Source organism: Molossus molossus, unplaced genomic scaffold, assembly GCF_014108415.1.
Source record: "Molossus molossus isolate mMolMol1 unplaced genomic scaffold, mMolMol1.p scaffold_m16_p_13, whole genome shotgun sequence".
Lineage (NCBI taxonomy): Eukaryota > Metazoa > Chordata > Mammalia > Chiroptera > Molossidae > Molossus > Molossus molossus.
In genome coordinates, this window is record NW_023425348.1 from 79,706,853 (window position 1) to 79,729,022 (window position 22,170).

The 22,170-nt window shown below is 41.3% G+C and overlaps 1 protein-coding gene across 2 annotated transcripts in view; it reads left to right on the forward strand.

The window, feature by feature from the left end:
* The window catches only part of TTC17 (tetratricopeptide repeat domain 17), a 97,408-nt gene that overhangs the window by 61,870 nt on the left and 13,368 nt on the right, over positions 1 to 22,170 (forward strand). For both annotated transcript variants that reach the window (XM_036258010.1, XM_036258011.1), the window contains exons 18-21: positions 9,577 to 9,836; positions 10,307 to 10,460; positions 19,278 to 19,398; positions 21,757 to 21,916. In XM_036258010.1, the coding sequence (XP_036113903.1) occupies positions 9,577 to 9,836; positions 10,307 to 10,460; positions 19,278 to 19,398; positions 21,757 to 21,916 (695 nt within the window). The remainder of the gene's footprint in view (positions 1 to 9,576; positions 9,837 to 10,306; positions 10,461 to 19,277; positions 19,399 to 21,756; positions 21,917 to 22,170) is intronic.

Below are 22,170 nucleotides of genomic sequence, written 5' to 3' on the forward strand. Positions count from 1 at the left end.
CTTTAGTTCCATGCTCCCCCCGTAGTGCTGTTCCATCCCTGCTGAGGATACAGTACAATTACCCGGCTGAGACAAGGTGTGTTTCAGGTCCCTTCAGCATCATGCAGACTGTCTGTTAGGGTGGATTCCTTTTCAGATAGCTAATGTAATCTCTAGTATGATGATGACTTTTACTGGTTTTACTATTTGTATTTTTTAAATTTTCCTCCAAAAATATAATACAAAAATTCTTGGCTTTTATTATAACACACTATTTGTATTAAAAAGTGGAATTTTTCTGTCTCATAATGCATCTTGGAAACCCTCTGGTATGAACATGCTAACTTGTACAACTTGCAGTGTCCATGGGCTTGTCAGTATCTAAGGAGATTTCAAATGAAGGTACTCCCAGAATTTAGATGTATGGGGAAAAAAGTTAGTGCCCTCTCTAGTAACTATAAACTGTTATGGTAATCACTACCTTCTTGTGGTACTTAAAATTTACAATGCATTATAAGGTATGTATTAACCTTGTGGGTTTTATCACTAAGCCCATCTGATAGGTGAGAAAATTGAGACCCAGTGATCTTAAGTACCTTGCCTAAGATATTCAGTAGGTGGCATAATTAAAATTATTCTCAGGCCTCTGATTCCCTAAACTGTTATTTTGTTTGTAGTTCTCAGAAGTAGGTGTTTGAATGATTACAGCTTTATTTTTTTTTTTTTTATCATTCGAGGACATTTTTGCATTTATCTTCAGATAGAGCAGGAGGGAGAGAGGGAGGAAGAGAGAGAAACATCGATATGAGAGAGACACATCGAGTGGCTGCCACCCACACGACCCCAACCGGGACCGGGACCGGGGACAAACTGCAACTGAGGTACATGCCCTTAGTGGGAACCAAACCTGGGACTCTCTGGTCCACGGGCCGACGCTCTAACCACTGAGCCAGGCCGGCCAGAGCACAGCTTTATTTTTTCATGGGTAAGGTATTTTAAAAGAAAAGTAGAACCTGTTAGCACCATTATATAAAGCAAAGAACATTTTAGTGTCAAAAAGGTACAAAGACAATCTCAAAATAGACATGAGTCTTTCTGAGAAATGGACCATTGGCAACCTTGCAGCTACAGAAGTGTATCTGTACATAAGTGTCCATGTGTAGGGGGGGAGAGATTATAACTTAATACATCTGTCTTTGTTTTCTTTCTAATTTTGCTAAAGATTGGTGAAAGTTGTGTCTCTGGTTAACATTTGAAAGCCACTGCTTTAATTTCTCATTATCGAGTACAGAATTCCTCTGCGTTAAACCTTAGATGTGGAAGGAATTGTATCATGTCCTGGCTCTACCACATGCTACTTATTAATTCGTGGGCAAGTTACTTAGTCTTGTTGAGCCTTTCTTACCTCCTTAATTTAAAAATAATCAAACAAAAAAATGCCTGAGAGTGGTTTTGAGTATTTAAATGAAACATCTTGGGGAAACATTTATTTTAGTGCCTGGTACAGTTGTAACTAAGTAAATATTCAAATGTTCACTTCTGCAAACATAGGGATGACTCTACTGCTTCTAGACTTTGAAGCTGCTTATGAGCCAAAGTCCTCATAAGCACATACATGTAGTATCTGCCCACTAAACATCTGTTCAGTTAAAGGGAACCCTGACAGCTTTCATGAGTGTTATTAGAGGAAAGATTCCATATTTGCATTTCTAGATTATCTTCTTGGAATTTTGTTTTCTCTTGCTCTATGGGCCCATCTAAAGGAAGGAAGAACGCCACTGGTGCAAATGAAAACTCATGATTGTGTTCTTCTCAGAAGTTAATCATTTTCCTACCCACCTCAGTCCGAATGATGAGACCGTTTGAGCTATCTGATCGCTGGCTGGAACTTGTATGCCATTGTTTATGCATTAACTATGACAGGCTTTACACTCTGACTTCAGAAACAGATCACTGCCTTTTAAAGAAGACACTAGAACTCAAGACAGAATTGCCCAACATCCTGTGGTGGTGGAGTCTTAATTTGAAACCAAATTTGTCCAATTCCGTAGGGCACACTTTCTATTTTGTGAGACAAAGGGGCATCTTTCTATGGTATCTTTCTTCAAGGTAGAATACACCTGTTTATCTTCAGAAACCACAGTCCAGCACTCAAACCTGTTGGTGTTAATTATATATGACTTTTTTTTTTAATTAATTTGTTTTTGTTACAGATGTTTCTCCTTTTCCCCCATTGATTCCCCCCTCCCGTCCTCCCCACCCTGTCCCCAGCTTTGTTGCCCATGTCCATTGTTCATGCATACATGCATATAAGTTCTGTGGATTATCTCTCTCCCACCACCCCTTCTTCTGGGGATTGTCAGTCTGTACCCCACTTCCACGTCTCTGGGACTACCCCATTCCTCAGACTGTTATGTTCATTATATTTCACAAATAAGTGAGATCATATGATACTTGTCTTTCTCTGTTTGGCTTGTTTTGCTTAGGATAATACCTTCCAGGTCCCTCCATGTCGTCTCAAAGGATAAGAGATCTTTCTTACAGCTGCATGGTACTCCATTGTGTATATGTACCACAGCTTTTTTATCCATTCATCTACTGATGGACACTTGGACTGTTTCCAGATCTTAGCTATTGTAAATAGTGCTGCTATGAACATGTGGGTACATATATTCTTTCTGATTGGTGTTTCAGACTTCTTAGGGTATATTCTTAGAAGTGGGATCACTGGGTCAAATGGCAGTTCAATTTTGTAAAATTTTTTGTTTTCCATATTGTTTTCCATAGTGGCTGCACCAGTCTGCATTCCCACCAGCAGTGTACTAGAGTCCCCTTTTCTCCACCCCCTCGCCAACACTTGTTTGATGATTTGTTGATGGCGGCCATTCTGACAGGTGTGAGGTGATACCTCATTGTTGTTTTAATTTGCATCTCTGATGATTAGTGATGTTGAACATCATACGCAGCAGAATTTTCACTGATACATCACCTAAGGCAACAGAAACAAAGGAGAAAATGAACACATGGGACTACATCAGACTAAAAAGCTTCTGCACAGCAAAAGATACAATCATCAAAATGGAAAGGCAACCCACTGTATGGAAGAGTATCATTGCCAATGATATATCAGATAAGGGGTTAATTTCCTACATATATATATAGAGAGAGAGAGAGTGCTCATTCAGCTCAACAAAAGGAAGACAAAGAACCCAATTAAAAAATGGGCAGAGGAACTAAATAGACACCTCTCCAAACAGGACATACAAATGGCTAAGAGACATATGAAGAGGTGCTTAACATCAGTAATCATCAGAGAGATGCAAAATATATGACTTTCTGAAGGAGATGTTTTGAGTCAGATTTTAAAGGAAAGACTTTCTTTGGCCAGTCATCTCTTTGAATGTATGATCTTTAACCTCCGTTTATTGTCAGTCTGTTTTGTTTTGAAAATAGCACTCATCTCTCTATTCTCTGCTCCCTAAAACTCTTGAAATCTCTCTTCCTAGATTATTCATATTGTTTCTTGTCACCTTCTTTTAATCACCTTCTGATGTTATGCTCCCTCTTAGTAGTATCCCCAAGTCATTGTCTGGCTTTTGCTTCCTATCCAAGCATTGGGGGCTCGATCTCTCTCCCTGGGTAGCCAGCCCATTCCACTTTCTGACTGTTCAAAAGTCTTTTTAATATTGAGATGTACTATGACTTCTCATTTCTAGTCCTGTCCTCTGAGGCTAACAAAATGCATCTTTCTCTCATTAATATCATGTTTTCTGTCAGGCTGGTGTGGCTCAGCGGATTGAGCATTGTCCCATGCACCAAAAAGTTGCCAGTTTGATTCCAGGTCAGGGGCACATGCTTGGGTTGCAGGCTCGACCCCCAGTAGGGTGCATGCAGGAGGCAGCCAATCGATAGTTCTCTCTCATCGATGTTTCTATCTCTCCCTTCCTCTCTCTCTCAAAAAAAAAAAAAAAAATCAATAAAAATATATTTTTTTAAATACCACATTTTCTTAGATATTTGATGATAATTATTCCTCCCTACCCCCACCCCCTCATGTTTATGCTCCCTTCACCTAAATGTCCTCATTTCCTTGAACTACTCTTATGTTAGGGCTTCTAGTCCCTTCCCCAACCTTAAAGTAATGTCTCTAGAATGAAAAATAAAACTTTAAAACTTTATAGCCCTGGCCGGTTTGACTCAGCAGTAGAGCGTCGGCCCATGGACCAATGAGTCGTGGGTTCTATTCCGGCCAAGGGCACGTACTTCAGTTGCGGTTCGTCTGCAGCCCTGGTTGGGGTTGTGCAGGAGGCAACCAGTCGGTGTGTCCCTTTCACATCGATGTTTCTCCATCTCTTTCTCCCTCCTCTATCTGAAGATAAATGGAAAAATAGCCTCAGGTGAGGATTAAAAAATAAATAATAAAAACTTTATAGCAAAATATTTTTCAAGCCTGAATTTTGTGTGTGCAGTAGATCAGCAACTCTTTATGCCAGGGGCCGGGGTGCTCTTGGTTTCCTCAGTCCTTCTTTATTAACATAGTTTTGAGTCTTTTCACCAAGTCACTTTTCTGTGAATGTGCTCTGCTTTGACAGTCTCTTAAACTGAGGTGCTCAGGCTTAGTCATGAATCTCCAGGTGTGTCTCAAACATGGCAATATTGTACTGGACTTCTTTTCTCTTCTTATTTTTCAGATTTTTTTTTTCCTTTTTAAATTAGGACAACATATGGTACTCTTCATCTCTCAGCACTTTTCCCTAGTCCCTGTGATTCTTGACAGATTACCTAAAGTGGCTAAAACTCAACTATAAGTTTTACTAGGACCCTGAGACAGGATTTATCCAAGTGAATAAAAACATGAAGTCATATAAGCCTCACCGAGGGTGCTCATAGTCTCTTCACTTCACAATATTTATTCTCCCTTCTCTAGTGTAAAAAAGGGTACATGTTCATGAAGTCAAAGGAAATAACATAGATGTGTAGGTCCCAGTCTCTGTGTTTTCAGTTTATATCATCATCTGTCCCACAAGCAGCAAGTCTAATATTTACTTTTTCTTCTTGCTTTAAGCACAATTAAAAACCTTCTGAGATCCTTCTACAGTCCAGACCACTCACCAAACTTGAATTCTGTATTTCCAACTGCTTATTGAACAATGTCTGGAAATATGTCCATCCATTCTAGCCTAGACTATAAGCTCTATGGGTTGTTATATTCCAAGCCTTCAGCACATTGTTAGAGATGCAGCAACAAATGTTTAAACGAATTAATGAACAAGCATCTAAAATCTGTCAACCAATGGTCATTGGCCAATTCAAGGCCAACAGGAATTCCCAACTTGGTGTGTGGTGAAGAAGGTAACTATTCAGTGCAAACAGCTCAATTGTGATACAGCACGTCTGTGAGGCAGCCCTGGAGCCAGGCCCCTCTTCAGCCAGGCAGTTCAGCTCTGATCTGGTCTGGTCTACTCTGCGCTCTTCCACTCTACACTGGTCTGCTCTGATCTGCTCTGGCGAGATGGATGTATCAGCTCTAGCCAGGGAAATGCAATACTATCTTGGTGGAAAGGGAAAGCGTGCTCTCAGAGCCAGAGGGTAGCTGGCTTGTTTAGATAGAAGTGCCCACCCCTGGTTCCTGATTGGTTTGTCCTCATGCAAATGAGGACTCCAAATCTTTGCAATTTGATTGGTCCAAGAGGCACTGTCCTGACTGATCAGAATAGAGTTACTCCCATTGGTCAGAGATGCACAGCTCCAGTTGGACAGGGAAAGCCTGAGTCCCATTGGTTGAACGAGGATTCCAGGAACGCCTTTGTAAGGGCTGGCTCAGATGGCAGAAACACAGTGCAGGCAGAGAGTTCAGTGCATGCTTCTCCCTGAAGGATACTTTGTTGGGGGCAGGCTGGGGGATGGGGGGAGAGGCCCCACTGCTAGGCTGTATTTTAAAATCTGAGCCCAGTTAGCCAGCAGGAGCCCTTCTTAGAAGTGTCTTCTTTCTCAGGGTTCACAAATCCTTATCCTTTATCTTGTTGCCCTTTTCTAACTCCATTGTCCTTGTAAACAGCATTCTGTTGTCTTATCCATAGATTCCAAAACTCATTCACACAGTAAAAAGCCCAGTGTTTCACATTAAGCTTTAAAATCTTGTAATCATCTTTGCCCTGGCCAGTTTGGCTCAGCGGTTAGAGCGATGGCCTGCGGTCCTGAGAGACCCGGGTTCGGTTCCCGCTAAGGGCGCGTACCTCAGTTGCAGTTTGTCCCCGGCCCTGGTCGGTTGTGCGGGTGGCAGCCACTCGATGTGTTCCTTTCACATCGATGTTTCTCTCTCTCTCTGTTCCTCTCTCTCCCTACCACTCTACCTGAACAAAAAAATGGAAAAATGTCCTCGGGTGAGGATAAAATAAATAAATAAAATCTTGTAATCATCTTTGAATTTACCCTTTTCTTTGCTGTTATATCCATTTAATTACCAAATTCCATTAATTTTTCTTCATTGAAATTTCCTCACATACCTCTTCCTCTCCTGTTTTAAAAAGCCTCTTTACCCTCACCTGAAATCAGCCTCCCTTCATATAACGATGTAGATTGTTGAAACTCCTCTCTAATTGATCTCTTCATCCTCTGTCCTGTTCTCCTTACCCCCCTCCCCACTCCCAAATACACCAACTGATTTATTACTCTAACCTTTACAGATACTATGGCTCCCATCTTGTATTCTGCTTAACCAACAAGAAGCTCCTTTACAATGACCCTTCTTCCTCACTTTCCCAGACATTCGCAATGCCTCCCACCTTCCCTAAGTCTCTTGTTTGCTGAAAGCATCTATATACAGTTTTTTGTTCTAGTTAATTTGAAATTAGTAATGCCTTTACATGCACCTTCCCTGTGCCTGTATAGTCTCCATGTGTGTGGGTCTGTGAGTCTGTGTGTGCATGCTTTTTCAGTGTCGTCACCCTGGGAGTCCCTCCCTGGCCCTCCATACTGTCTAAATCCTGCCGTGTAGTCTGCCTTCCTTTAGGAAGCATTTCGTGACTACAATCAAATATGTTTTTCCCTTGTAAAAAATATTTCAATGTATCTGTTCTCTTGTTTAATGTGTATGGCTTTGTGTCTTCATCTTGATTATAAATTCATTTAATTCCTAAGGTCAGATTCTTCAAGTTCCTATTCCTTTTGTTTCCACTTACATAGCTTATACATCTAGATGGGCACACAGTAGGCTCCGACTAAATAAAGACTGGTTTATTTTGTTTTCTAATTCAGCACATTTATGATCTCCCTATTCCTCACCTTTGTGTAGTAGTCTTGAGGAATTGCTGTCACCCCACCCCCACCCCAGCAGCCACCTGGCTGCCAGCAGGTCTCTTGATTTTTACCCCTTTCTCTAAGAACTTTTTAATAATGATGTATATTACCTAATGGTAAGGCATAGAGAAGCATTAACCTTTGGGAACTCTGCAACTAAACCACATGAATGCCTTCTAAATAGTAACTAGGGCTTCCCAACAGCATCCATATGCAGCTCTAACTGTACGCTGGAGACTTAGTTACCTGCAGTCTCCCTTTGGCCAAAAGCCACTTTTATTTTAAACCCATACTCTTGGCTGTGGCCAAATTAGTCAAAAACCCTTTTCAGTCTCAGGACTGGGTGCATGCAATCCCACAGTATCCACAGGAGAAGGAAGGAGAGGAAGCCAGAACAGCACGAGGAATACTTTCAGACAGCAGTGTTGCTGCAGGTCAGATGCCAGGAAATTCTCTGAGTTGCTGTTTGGGATCTCTATAGTAACCTTGTCCGGATGCTTTCCTGGGTTAGCTACTGAGAAATTTGTAAGTGACATAGTATGCTACTCATTATGCTAAAGATATACCTACCTTTCTGTTGCTTACCATTTAGCTGGGTTAAGTCAGCAGGACAAGGAAAGGACAGGAGCAGAAGATTCTCCAGAACCTCACATACCAAATTATTTATGAGTTCCCACTAATTCATTCTGTGCCTGCTCTGTGCTAGGTAAAATGTTGGACATTCAGAGTATAGTAACAAATAAGATAGAAACTGAAAATTAAAACACTTTGTCAACCCTACATTTATACTACTGGCCATAAATTTAGGCAAGTAACCAACCATTTATATCTGAATATTGTGAAGAAAAGCCTTTGCAAACCCCTATTTTACTTTATACTTGTTTCAGAACTTCATTCATCGTCGTCATCATCATTATCATCATCATCAGTAGAGACCAGCAGATTGGTTCAGAAAATCTAAAAGAAACTTCCTTGAAAGGGCAGTAGTACATTTTGTGGTCACTTGTTACAAATAGAAGAGCCCTATAGCTTTTTCAAGAAAGAATGACAGAGATTCTGGTGGTACTAACAACAGGCCTTCCCACTCTCTGGAATAGAATGGGGGATGGGAGACAGAGATGCCACCAGAGGTAAGGGTGACCCTGCATCTTCTCTGAGTAGGGCTCAAAGCTCCGAGTTATTAGCCATGGTAGTCAGCCATCTTTCTCACCCCCAAGCCTCCTCGGAGACTAATCCTGTGCATTTCTAAGAGGGGCCAATATGGAAATGAGATTCCTGACCCCAGCCTTTTTAGTACCATGTTCTAAATCACCAAGCAAGTTAGAATTACCTATTGAAGATCAGTGGGATAATGTAGACTAGCATTTTGTGAGCAATTAGCCCCAAGCTCTCAGATGGTCCAGTGGGTACATATTACAAAAGTAGGTATTTCATTTTGTTATTTGTTTGTATACCCTCACTACTTCCAAAAAGGATTGGAGATAACTTTCATGGAACACACAGTATAAGATTCAGTCATGTAATTCAAAATAACATAAGTAGTAAAGTTGTGTTTTTTTTAAGGAAGGCATTCTATTAAGAAACTCAGAGTAACTTACCTCTAAGCTTCCTAATTAAGCATAGAGGGGAGCTTTGTAGGGTTGTATAGCCTTCAGTGTATAATAATGGAAGCATGACTTCTCAGAAGAAAGAATCTCTAAAGATTCAAATAATATCTTGATAACCATTTGTAGAAAAAAGTTACTATTTTATTACTAGCATATTGCCATTTCCTGTATCAGCCATTAGTGAAAATGGGAGCCTTCATGTGGAATTAGAGTAATTTCCTATTAAATCATTGTTTACTTAAGGCAATTAGACTATATGGTCTGGACATGCAGCTATAATATTTCATATGCTGTTGAATAAAGCCTGAAGAATCCCACATTAAATAAATAGCATATAATAAACTTTATCTTTGCCATGTATGTCTTATATCTAGAGCAAACTGGTCTTTTTTGCAAAAAATCCATATATAAAATAGCCACCCTGATGCCCCCTGGGGACATAAGCTGTGACTACCTGCCATCGCGCTGCTGCTGACATTGTTCTCAGCCAGGCTTCTGACAAAAGCTACATGACAAAGATGATATTTTGTAATGAATTATGAAGATGCCAAATGGTATTTTTATGAAAGCAGGCTAGAGTAGTGCCTGTAACTAGAGCCAAACCTTTTCTCAAAAAGCAAGGTTGGAGTCACTCAAACACTTGGATGAATACTATGTACTTTTTTATAACATGCTGGCCCTTGAATTTCAGGTACAGTAGTTGAAGAAAGCAATGGTTCTGATGAGATAGAGAATTCGGATGAAACAAAAATGTCAGAAGAGATCTTGGCTTTGGTGGATGAATTTCAACAGGCATGGCCTCTGGAAGGCTTTGGGGGAGCATTAGAGATGAAAGGGCGGCGTCTGGACTTGCAGGGGATACGAGTACTTAAGAAAGGCCCCCAGGACGGAGTGGCCAAAAGCTCCTGCTATGGAGACTGCAGAAGTGAAGATGATGAAGCAACAGAATGGGTAAGAGTTGCCAACTCAATTCTTCCCAAATTGTAGTCTGGTCTTTGGGGACGGGGTGCTCCTAGTTTTCAAAGTGTGATGTTTCTACTGGGTGTGTGGCACCACCTCACTCCACACTGCATTCAGCCTTCACATTGGAATTGTGCTGCAAGGAGCATTTCCTGCACCTTATCACGGCCAGCTCTTCCAGGAAGCAGAGGAAACGGGGTGGGGTGAGGCCACACTCACAGCCTGCAGACTGGAGTTACCCAGTGCAGACATCTCATTTTCAGTGTCCTATACACTCTTCAAGGGTGGGTTACTATTTTTATTTCACTAAACATTTTATATTCAGACCTTTAAAAACTGAACTGAAGGAGAAAGCTTAACCTCAGCACAGGACTGGTTTTTCTTACAGCCACCAATATCCACAGCCATTGACAGATTTGATCATTGGTCTCACTTGTCCCTACCATGTTTCCATTTCCCAGATCACATTCCAGGTCAAACGTGTAAAGAAACCCAAAGGAGAGCATAAAAAAACTCCCGGGAAAAAGGTAGAATCAAATCAAGCAGAAAATGTACATCGCTACCAAGCAAACCTGGAGATCACTGGCCCAAAGGTGGCATCTCCTGGGCCACAAGGTAAATTTGAATGTTTAATATGCCACTTTCTTCTTTCAGATTTCACTCTCAGTTCTCACGAAGGATATGTTTGTGACTTAAATTAGATAAGAAGTAATTGGGCTAACTGAACAAGAAGCCAGTCATTGATATAAAGTTTGTTTTGACAGTTACTTCACTTTTCTACCATTGGTTGGTTAGTTGGCTTATATTCTTATTATCTGGAGCCTAAATATCCTGTTGACTCTTAACTTGAAAGTCTAGGTATACATAAAAATGTGGATTTGAGAGTGACTCCCTGGGCTCAAACACCAGTTTTACCATTCAGTTCCCTATGTCTTATTTTCTTTATCTACAAAATGGTAATAATTGGGTATATCTTATAGGGTGGTTGTGAGGATTATATGAGTTCATACATGTAAATGAACAGGGCACATAGGGCTCAATACATATTAACTATCTACTAACAATTTTGTGTGTCATATCTCTTTAAGTATTAGATAAATGTTTTAGCACAACTCCCTAGGAAAAATGCAAATATATCAAAATCTTACTTTTGCATAGTTATTCTAAAATCCATCTCTGGACTTCAAGTTCATGACCATCCCATAAGTCCAGTTGATTTCCTTTTCTAGCAATAAAATCGTGCTGATGAATTTCTTTTTTAAAATATCTTTTTTTTGTTGTTAATTCTCACCCAAAGATATTTTTCCACTGATTTTCATATAGAGTGGAAGGGAAGGAGAGAGAGAAAAAAAAACATTGATGTGGGAGAGACACATTGATTGGTTGCCTCCCATAGGACCCCAACCAGCACCGGGGGAGCAAACCTGCAATGCAGGTACATGCCCTTGACCAGGAATCAAATCGCAACCCTTCGGTCCACCTGCCAATGCTCTAACCACTGAACCAAAACAGCCAGGTGGTCAGTTGATTGGAGCATCATCTCATGCACCAAAAAGGCTTCAGGTTTTATTCAAGGCACATACCTAGGTTGCAGGTTCAATCCCTGGTCAGGGCATGTATGGGAGGCAACCAATCGATGTTTCTCTCACGTCTTTCTCTCTCGCTCTGTAAAAGATCAATGAAAACATATCCTTGGGTGAGGATTTAAAAAATAAAATAAAAAAGGACATTTTCAGTGTCTTGGACTTTGAAAATTGAAAGTAACTTCCTAAAAATGTCTTATTTAATTTGGTAGGAGTACTTACCAAAGTTCAAAGTAGAAGACACACAGTAAAATGGCTAAATCCCAGAATGAACTGTGACTTATGAAATATAATAAGGACACCAAAAAGGACATTTTGTCATGACCGGAGTTAAAAGCATGAAGTAGCGTTACTGTTTCAGGAAGCATGTGTTAACAGGTTACAGAAGAAAGCAACACTTTCTTTGTTAGGTCTGTCTTCTGTAGCAGGGGAAAAAGGTTCAAATTGTAAAAACATTATTTTGGAAATGAACACTGCAATGGATTAAATAGTAAATGTGCTAAACTCATAAAACAAGAAAATTAAATACTTACATATATACATTTAAAGTGAAAGGGAACTTTCTAAGGCTGAAAGATAAAAGAAATTCTAGCACCAGAAAACACCATAAAATAGAAAGACAAAGGACTGAAACAAAGTGTTTTTTGCGGAATATTTGTATAATATTTTTGCAGAATATTTATAGAATATATGATAAGCAAAGGATATCAGTATCATAAAGAGCACCTACAAATCAATTTTAAAAATAGAGCATTTCAATAAAATATGTGCAAATATATAGGCAGTTCACCAAATACACACACACCTACACACGCATGCACACACACAAACACAAATGGCCACTAAACATGTGAGAAAATGTTTAGCCTCATTAGCAGTCAACAAGTGCAAACATAAACAATGATGTACCATTTTTGCCTACTGAATTATCTTTGAATGTGTATAAATTATGAGTTCTGGGACAGTTTGACTAGATGTTCAGAAAATTTAAAAATGTGACAGCAGTTCTACTTCTGCTAACTTACCCCAGTAAATTATTTTACAAGTGCCAAATATAAAAGTACAAAGTTATTGATTTTAGGGTTGCTTGTAATAAAAATTTGGGAACAGCCCAAATGCTGGTAATTGCCTACGTGAATTGCAGCACGTGTACTGAACAGGCACGATGTGTGTGATTTAGTAAGTGAACAAACGCAGTTTATCAGACAGCACACAGGCGCACCTCCTTTGATTATGCTTCCCTTGACTGTGCTTCATAGATAATTGTGTTTTTTTAATGAAGGTTTGTGGCAACCTCGTGTTGAGCAAGTCTTTTTGTGCCATTTTTCCAACAGCATTTGCTCACTTTGTTTCTCGGCCACATTTTAGTAATTGTCTTGGTATTTCAAACTTTTTCATTATTATATTTGTTACAATATGGTCTGTGATCAGTAATCTTTGCTGTTCTGTTGTAATTGTGTTTGGCATCTTGGACCACACCCATATAACACTACAAACTTAATCCATAAACGTTGTGTGTATTCCAACTGGTCCACCAACTGGCCATTCCCCCATCTCTCTCCCTCCACTTAGGCCTCCCTATTCCCTGAGACACAATAATATTGAAATTAGGTCAGTTTAATAGCCCTCCAGTGGCTTCTAAGTATTGAAGAGAAAGGAAGAGCCACACATCTCTCGCTTTAAATCAAAAGCTATCGGTGATTAAGCTTAGTGAGGAAGTCATGTCAACAGCCAAGACAGGTGAAAGGTAGGCCTCCTGTGCTAGACAGTTAGCCAAGTTGTGAACGCAAAGGAAAGGTTATTGAATGAAATTAAGAGTGCTACTCCAGTGAACACACAAGTGATAGGAAAGTGAAACAGCCTTATTGCTGACATGGAGAAAGTTTTAGTGGTCTGGATAGATCAAACTAGCCACAGCATTCCCTTGTTCCAAAACCTAAACCAGAGCAAGGCCCTAACTCTTCAGTTCTGTGTGTGAAAGCTGAGAGATGAAAAAGCTGCAGAAGGAAAGTTTGAAGCTAGCAGAGGTTGGTTCTTGAGGTTTAAGGAAAGAAAGCACCTCTATAACATAGAAGTGCAAGGCGAAGGAGCAAGTGCCAGTGTAGAAGCTGCAGCCAGTTATCCAGAAGGTCTAGTAAGATAATTAATGAAGGTGGTCACTAAACAACAGGTTTTCTTATTGGAAGAAGATGCTATCTAGGATTTTCCTAGATAAAATGGAGAAGTCAGTGCCTGGCTTCAAAGCTTCAAAGGACAGGCTGACTCTCCTGTGAGGGGCTAATGCAGCTGGTGACTTTTAGTTGAAGCCAACACTCATTTACCATCTGAAAACCCAAGCGCCCTTAAGAATTATGCTAAATCTACTCTGTCTGCACTCTGTAAATGGAGCAACAAAGCCTGGGGTCAGCACATCTGTTTACAACATGGTTTATTGAATATTTTAAGCCCACTATTGAGACCTTCTGCTCAGAACAAAAGATTTCTTTCAGAATAGCACCACTCATTGATAGCACCTGGTCACCCAAGAGCTCTGTTGGAGATGTACAATGAGATTTTGTTGAAGATATACAACGTTTTTATGCCTGCTAAGACAACATCTATTCTGCAGCCCATGATCAAGGAGTAATTTTGACTTTTGAGATTTGTTTAACAAATACATTTTGTAGGGCTCTAGCTGCCATAGATAGTGATTCCTCTGATGGATCTGGGCAAAGTACATTGAAAACCTTCTGCAGATTATTCACTATTCTAGAAGCCATTAAGAACATTTGTGACTCATAGGAAGAGGTCAAAATGTCAACATTAACAAGTTTGGAAGAAATTGATTCCAACCCTCATGAAGACTTTGAGGGGTTTAAGACTTAAGGGGAGAAAGTAACTGCAGGTGTGGTGGAAATAGCAGAACTAGAATTAGAAGTGAAGCCTGAAGATGTGACTGAGTTGCTGCAATCTCATGATAAAACTTGAATGGATGAGGTGCTGCTTCTTATGGATGAGCAAAGAAGGTGGTTTCTTGAGATGAAATCTACTCCTGCTAAAGATGCTGTGAAGATTGTTGAAATGACAACAAAGGATTTCGAATATTACATAAACGTAGCTGATGAAGCAGCAATAGGGTTTGAGAGGATTGACTCCAATTTTGAAAGATCTGTGGTAAAATGCTATCAGATAGCATCACAAAGAAATATGTTGTGAACGGAAGAGTCAATTGATGTGGCAAAATTTCATTATTAAAAATTGCCACAGTGCCCTGGCTGGTTTGTCTCAGCAGTTGGAGCATCGGCCTGTGGTCCAGAGAGACCCGGGTTCGGTTCCCGCTAGAGGCATGTACCTCGGTTGCAGTTTGTCCCGGGCCCTGGTTGGGTCGTGCGGAAGGCAGCCACTTGATGTCTCCCTTTCACGTCAATGTTTCTCTCTCTCTTCCTCTCTCTCCCTCACACTCTGTCTGAACAGAAAATGGAAAAATGTCCTCGAGGTGAAAATAAAAAAATAAAAAATTGCCACAGCCTCCTTGGCTGGTTTGGCTCAACAGTTAGAGCATTGGCCTGTAGACCAAGGAGTCGATTCCAGCTAAGGGCACGTGCCTTGGTTTCGGTTCATCCCTGGCCCCACTTGGGGTCATGCGGGTGGCAACCAATTGATGTCTCTCTCTTACATCGATGTTTCTCTCTCTCTGTCTCTCTCTCTGTCTCTCTCTCTCTCTCTCTCTCTCACACACACACACACACACACACACACAGTCTGAAGATAAATGTAAAAATATCCTTAGGTGAGGATTTAAAAAAAAATTGCCACAGCCACCCCAACCTTCAGCAGCCACCACCCTGATCAGTCAGCAGCCATCAACATCAAGGCAAAAAGATTGCAGCAGCAAAAAGATTATGACTTACTAAAGGTTCTGGTGATGGTTAGCATTTTTTAGCAATAATGCATTTTTAATTAAGGTATGTACTTTTTTTTTTTTTAGACATTGCCATTGCACCCTTGACAGACTACAGTATAGTGTAAACATATCTTTTATATGTACTAGGAAACCAAAAACATTGTGTGACTCACTCTATTGCAATATTTTCATTATTGTGGTTGGTAGTCTGGAACTGAGCCTACAGTATCTCTGAGGTATGCCTGTATGTTGAGAATACTCCAATTTGTATAAAATAGTAAATATACTGCATTTTGACTACATTTTTTAATATTTCCATATTTCTGCAATTGAGATACATCTTACAACTAATGAATGGTGTCTTAAATAATTGGCAGTCTTTTGGTTTCTTAAGTCATGCAAAGTAATGTACACCTTAAAGTTTGTGACACCTTAAATTTGATGAAATACGCTAAAATGAACAAGTACACAGAAAGAAGTATGAATACACCACAGTGTCCTAAGTGATCATCTCTGGATGCTGATAGGGCTGGAGGTGATTTTGTATTTTCTTCTAATGCATTTCCATTTTATAAATATGTTATAATAAGCCTATATTACCTTTGCAAACAAAAAACTAGCAATTTCTTTTAAAAGGAACATTAAAACTCAGTATGGTTGAGATATAGGGAAGCACTTAAGCAGTTTCGGTTGGGTTCAAGTGTGTGGGCCCAGGCAGGACATTGCATGCACTGGCAGGTGAGATCATGGCACTCCTTCCTGGCACTACAGTGACATGTTCTAAAGCTTGGAAGAGAGGAGAGAAGACTGGAAAGGTTCTGTATCCCAATTTTCAAGTAAATATGGATTCTGTCCACTCCAAGTGATAAACCTCGTGATGAATCCTGACAACGTTCTAAGCAAATTATTAAACAGGTAGTTTGTGAGCCCACGGGGAGAAAGTAGAAATCATTAAGGGTCATTATAGATTTTCTAAGAACTAATAAAACAAATAATGCACAAATAATTTCATTATTTTTTTAGTGAGGACTCCTAAACTGGAAGACTAGGGAAATGCCATAGACTAGACACAGTGGAACTGGATTTCAGCAAAGTATTTAACAGAACCTCTTATAATATCCTGTAAACAAGATGGCGAGATGTGGGCCCAAAGCCTCCTCATTGTAGTACAAAGTCCCAACTTCTGGTGTGGTGTGCAAGACCCTTTGTAACCCAGCCTCTCGCTATCTTTCAGCACCATTCTTTGAACCAGCTGTGCTCTTATTTTACCTCCTTCCCTTTGCACATGCTGCTCCCTCTGCCTGGAATGCCCTTGTGCCACCTCAGAGGTGCTAAAATACCTTAAACTTCAAACTAAATGCCAACCCCTCCTTGGCGAAGGGAGAATCGTGAATGAATTAGAATGAGTTCCTTCGGGCAAAATTAGTTGCCCCTGCTCTCTCCTGCTGTGCTACCCCTTCACTCTGGCCCTTACTGTCCTGTTCGAATGATGTGTTCATGCCGACCTCCTCAGACCGCGAGCACAGGCCAGGTTCTCTTACTTCTCCCTGCACCCTTTGTGTCTTAACACAACTCCCAGGCCCTTGTGACACGTATTCAACAAATATTTTTCAAGGGAACTTCTTAAACATAAAAGAAAAATAAGCTTAATTGTGAAATCTATGGTTTAATTAATTTGTTAATTTATTTTTTCTTTCTTTTTTTTATTTATTTATTTTTGTTACAGATGTTTCTCCTTTTCCCCCCACTGATTCCCCCTTACCCTCCCTCCCCGCCTGTCCCCAGCTCTGTTGCCCATGTCCATTGTTCATGCACACATGCATATAAGTTCTGTGGTTTATCTCTCCCCCACCACCCCCTCTTCTGGGGATTGTCAGTCTGTACCCCACTTCCACGTCTCTGGGACTACCCCGTTCCTCAGACTGTTATGTTCATTATATTCCACAAATAAGTGAGATCATATGATACTTGTCTTTCTCTGTTTAGCTTGTTTCGCTTAGGATAATACTTTCCAGGTCCCTCCATGTCGTCTCAAAGGATAAGAGATCTTTCTTTCTTACAGCTGCATAGTACTCCATTGTGTATATGTACCACTGCTTTCTTATCCATTCGTCTACTGATGAACACTTGGGCTGTTTCCATATCTTAGCTATTGTAAACAGCGCTACTATGAACATGGGGGTACATATATTCTTTCTGATTGGTGTTTCAGGCTTCTTAGGGTATATTCCCAGCAGTGGGATCACTGGGTCAAATGGAAGTTCAATTTTTAATTGTTTGAGGTAGCACCATATTGTTTTCCATAGTGGCTGCACCAGTCTGCATTCCCACCAGCAGTGTACTAGAGTCCCCTTTTCTCCACACCCTCGCCAACACTTGTTGTTTGATAATTTGTTAATTTAAACAGAGTTTATTTGAAACTCTTCTAAACTTATTTTCTGTTTTATTAAAATCTAAAGCCCTGCCTGTCCCTTAAACGATTTTCTATTGTTGGTAAATTCCTACAATATAAAAAGAGCTACACAGAATGAAAGTTCCCCTTCCTGTTCATTTGATTATAATTCCTTCAGAAGAACCCTTCCAGACAAGACTCAGTTCTGCTTTTTTCTTGGGGATTTGATCTGAGTAAAGGGCCTCCACCCAAAAGGTAGTACTTGGGAAGGACATCTGCAAACAGCTTTGAAAGCCCTGTGGAGGTGTGAGTGGCAGGGTGATTGGGGCCTGCAGCTCATTAGCAGACCCGGATGTACATCCCAGCCCTGCCACCCACCAGCCAGGTGACCGTGGGCAAGTCACTAAACATCCCTGAGCCTCCATTTCCTCACCTGACAAGTGAGGTTTAAAACCTGCCTCATGGTCCTGGCCGGGTAGCTAATTGGTTAGAGTGTTGTCCTGATACACCAAGGTTGCAGGTTCAATCCCTGGTCAAGGTATATAAATAAGTGGAACAACAAATTGATGTTTCTCTCTCTCTCTCTAAAATCAACAATAAAAAACAATTTTTTAGAGCTCCTTAAAACCCAGCTGGTGTGGCTCAGTGGTTGAGCGTTGACCCATGCACCAAGAAGTCACCGGTTCAACTGCCCGTCAGGGCACATGCCTGAGTTGTGGGCTCGATCCCCAGTGTGGGGCATGCAAGAGGTAGCCAATCGATGTTTCTTTCTCATTGATGTTTCTATCTCTCTCTCGCTCTCTCTCTCTAAAAATCAATTTAAAATATTTTTAAATAAAATAATAATAAATAAATGAAAAGCTCTTTATAAAAAAGAAAACCTGCCTCATGAAATTATGAATGTAAAGCATGTAGCACAGAACCTGAACACAGTCAGTGCCCTGGAAACAGCCTCTCATTATCATCACTGTTCCCACCCTGCTGCTTCTTTACAGCAGTGGTTCTCTCCCGGGCCTGGTTGTTCCCTCCCAGGGGACTTGGCAATATCTGGAGACAGTTTTGGTTGTCACATCGGGGGAAGGGTGCTCCTGACAGAGTGGGTAGAGGCCAGGGATGCTGCTGTGTCCTCCAAAGCTCAGGACAGTCCCCACAGCAAAGCATTGTCCAGCCCACAGTGTTAATAGGACCAGGTTGAGAACTGCTTTAGAGACGTGTTTCTCCCAACTAATGTAGAGTTAGTTGTCTTTATGATCAAAATGCAGACAGTTGAAAATTAAGTTTGGTAAGAATGGTAACATTAAAGAATATCTTAACCCTTATCTCATGTTGATTAGTCTTAAATCCAGTGAAGGACTCATTTATTTGTACTTAATCCTCTATCTTTGAGAACAAGGCTTTGCTCAGAGATGATCTTTATTCCCGTTGCTGTGAATGACAGGATTTTAATTAGTTCTCTGTATGGTAGAAATTCCGAAGACTAGAAGAATAAATACGCCAATCAATCACCAGGGCAGAAGACACCCTGGATTCTGTTCCTTTGCAGGTGTGTCATTGATGACGTGCTTTCTTTCCAGGAAAAAAGCGTGACTACCAGAGTCTGGGGTGGCCCAGCCCCGACGAGTGTGTCAAGCTCCGCTGGGTGGAGTTGACTGCCATCGTGAGTACCTGGCTCGCAGTTTCTTCAAAAAACATTGAGTGAGTATCTAGACCTCTCCTCCTCCATGGCATTCACGTCCCAGTGCCCACACGGGCCTCAGCTGACATCTGGATGCCCTTTTTTGTCAGAAGCTATTAGAAGAGGCATCCTTCTTAGAGCTGGTAGTTCAGAGGATGACCGCTGCTGACCGCAGCCCACGATGGACTCGACCAGCTGCACCGAACGGTGCCTGTGCCCTGTTCTCAGTGCCTGTGCCCACACTTCTGTAACTTATCAAGATTCACTTAGTTTAAATCGAAGACTAGATCCCTCTTTTTTAGAAGCATAAAATCTGTAGTCTCTCGCTGACATCACGTGCTTGGAAAGGGAGTCGGAGGAAATCTGGATTTATAAACACCTTCCAAACCACATGGTTGCCTCTCTGGTAACTGCTTACTTCTCCTCAGACACTCATTCTCTTTTGTTGACCCCTGTTCTACCCTTTTAGTGTTGGAGCTCCCCAAGTTTACCACTAAGCCTTCCTTATGATCGCCCTGGTCAGACGGATCTACTCCCAGAACATCCAGCGCCACTGCTATGTTGATAATTCCCGAATCTGAACCTCCACCAGACCTGCTCAAATCCCTCCACCCCTCTGTCCAGTGACTTGCCTGGCATCTTTGCCGAGGTAGCTCTCAGGTGTCCCAGGTTCAGGAAAACTAAACTCATAATGTTCTTGCCCACTCGCCTACCAGAAAAATCATTGTGTATTTGTTTTCTATTTTTTATTCTTACTCAATAGCTCCAGCAGTGCTTAGGCCAGAAATTTGGGAGTCGTCGTTAACCATCCTCTCCCTTACCCTCAAGTCCCGTCTGTTACCACTTCTTTTTTTTTTTTTTTTTTATCCTCACCCGAGGACATTTTTCCATTTTTTTGTACAGATAGAGTGGGAGGGAGAGAGAGGGAAACATCGATGTGAAGGGACACATCGAGTGGCTGCCACCCGCACGACCAACCAGGGCCGGGGACAAACTGCAACCGAGGTACATGCCCTTAGCGGGAACCGAACCCGGGTCTCTCCGGACCGCAGGCGGACGCTCTAACCGCTGAGCCAAACCGGCCAGGGCTGTTACCACTTCTTATCATTTTTACCCTCTGAGTATTTTTCAAAACCATCTGCTGTTCTCCATTTCCACTGCTGTCTCCTTAAATCGGATCACTGTCATCTCCCCTTATATTCATTCAGCAGCCTCCCAGCTGGTCCTCTTGCTTTATCTACTCTTGGCTCTGTTCAGTCCATTCTCTGCATAGTGCTGGAAATTCTTCCTCAACTATAAACAAAATAATTTTTAAATGCTCTACTTCCTACTGCTATTTACAATGATCTACATTGTAAATCTATTTCTGCGTTTCTTTCCATCTGCAGCTCTGTCCTCTCTTCTGTCAGGGCCTTCACACTGGTGTCTCCTTTGTCTCTGTTCTCCCCACCTCCTTCCTGGTTGGTGCATTCTCATCCTTTTGGTCTCACTTAGATCCTCCTTCCTCAGGGAGTCCTTCACTGACCACTCCCTCCTCTATCAGCAGAGAGGAGATAGATACCCTCTTGTAGTGTAGCACTGACATTGTACCATGTTTTTTCTTTTCTAACTTGTCACATCTGTAATAGTTAAGTCGCTCATGAGACTATGAACACCATAATAGTGGGACTGGGTATTTTGTGAATTATGATAGCCCTGGTACTAAATCGCTAGAAATAAAATTTGACAATACCAGTTTGCCATATCGGTATATATGTCAGTGTATAACGGTTAGCCTGTATATAGCAGGAAAATGACCACTTTGGGATCACGAAGGGAAATACCTACGTTTATATGTAGATATGATGAATAACTGTTTTTGTATAAAATTTATTATCTAAACTTCTGTGGGGACAAGTGTATTCCTGTGCATAAAGGGAAAATAAAAGAGAAACAGTTTGTGGGTATTTATCACTATCTGTAGCCTGGAAAAAGAAATCCTACAAGAAAACCCACCTGGTTTAAAACCTCCCCGGTGAGAAAAGTGGCCAGCAGGAGTGAGCAAATCAGACTCCATGCTGCATAGAAAGGGGTCATGCTTAGGTGGTTGGGAAAAGCTTTGAGTGTGGAACTCAGACCCCAACACTGCTCCTTTGGTCTGGGATATGATCCTGATTCATACACTCAACAGATAGTTATTACCAGAAACTGGAGTCCTTACACCTGTATAATGAGAGATCACACTAAATAACTTCGGAGGTCTCCTCCAGTCTGAGATTCTGTGGTTCCAGACAATCCTAATAACATATTGAAGTTATTTATGATCAGGTGATTATTAATGCTCTTTCTCCCCACCCACTCAGATTTTCTGTGGCTAACGTGGTCCTCTCCGTTTTCAGCATCACAGAGCACATAGACTTTGCCACTCCGATCCAGCAGCCAGCGATGGAGCCTCTCTGCAACGGCAATCTCCCCACCAGCATGCACACCCTGGACCACTTGCATGGTGTTTCCAATCGCGCCAGCCTGCACTACACAGGCGAGAGTCAGCTAACCGAGGTGAGTGCTCAGTCGTATTCAGCTTGTCTGTAGCTTTTTGCCCCTCCGTTGTGGTGCATCTGGGAACAGAAAGCACAGTGACCAAGCCAAGTGTTGTTGCCTTTTTTCGGTTGGCTATCATTTCAATGACTTTAGGCTAAACCTGATTTCTTTCAGGCCCTGGGACTGAGCGTACACTTTCTTTTTATGCCCAGGAAATTTTCATTCTGATTCACTCCTCGGGGTAGCATTCTGCTTGCTCTCAGACAGAGGCT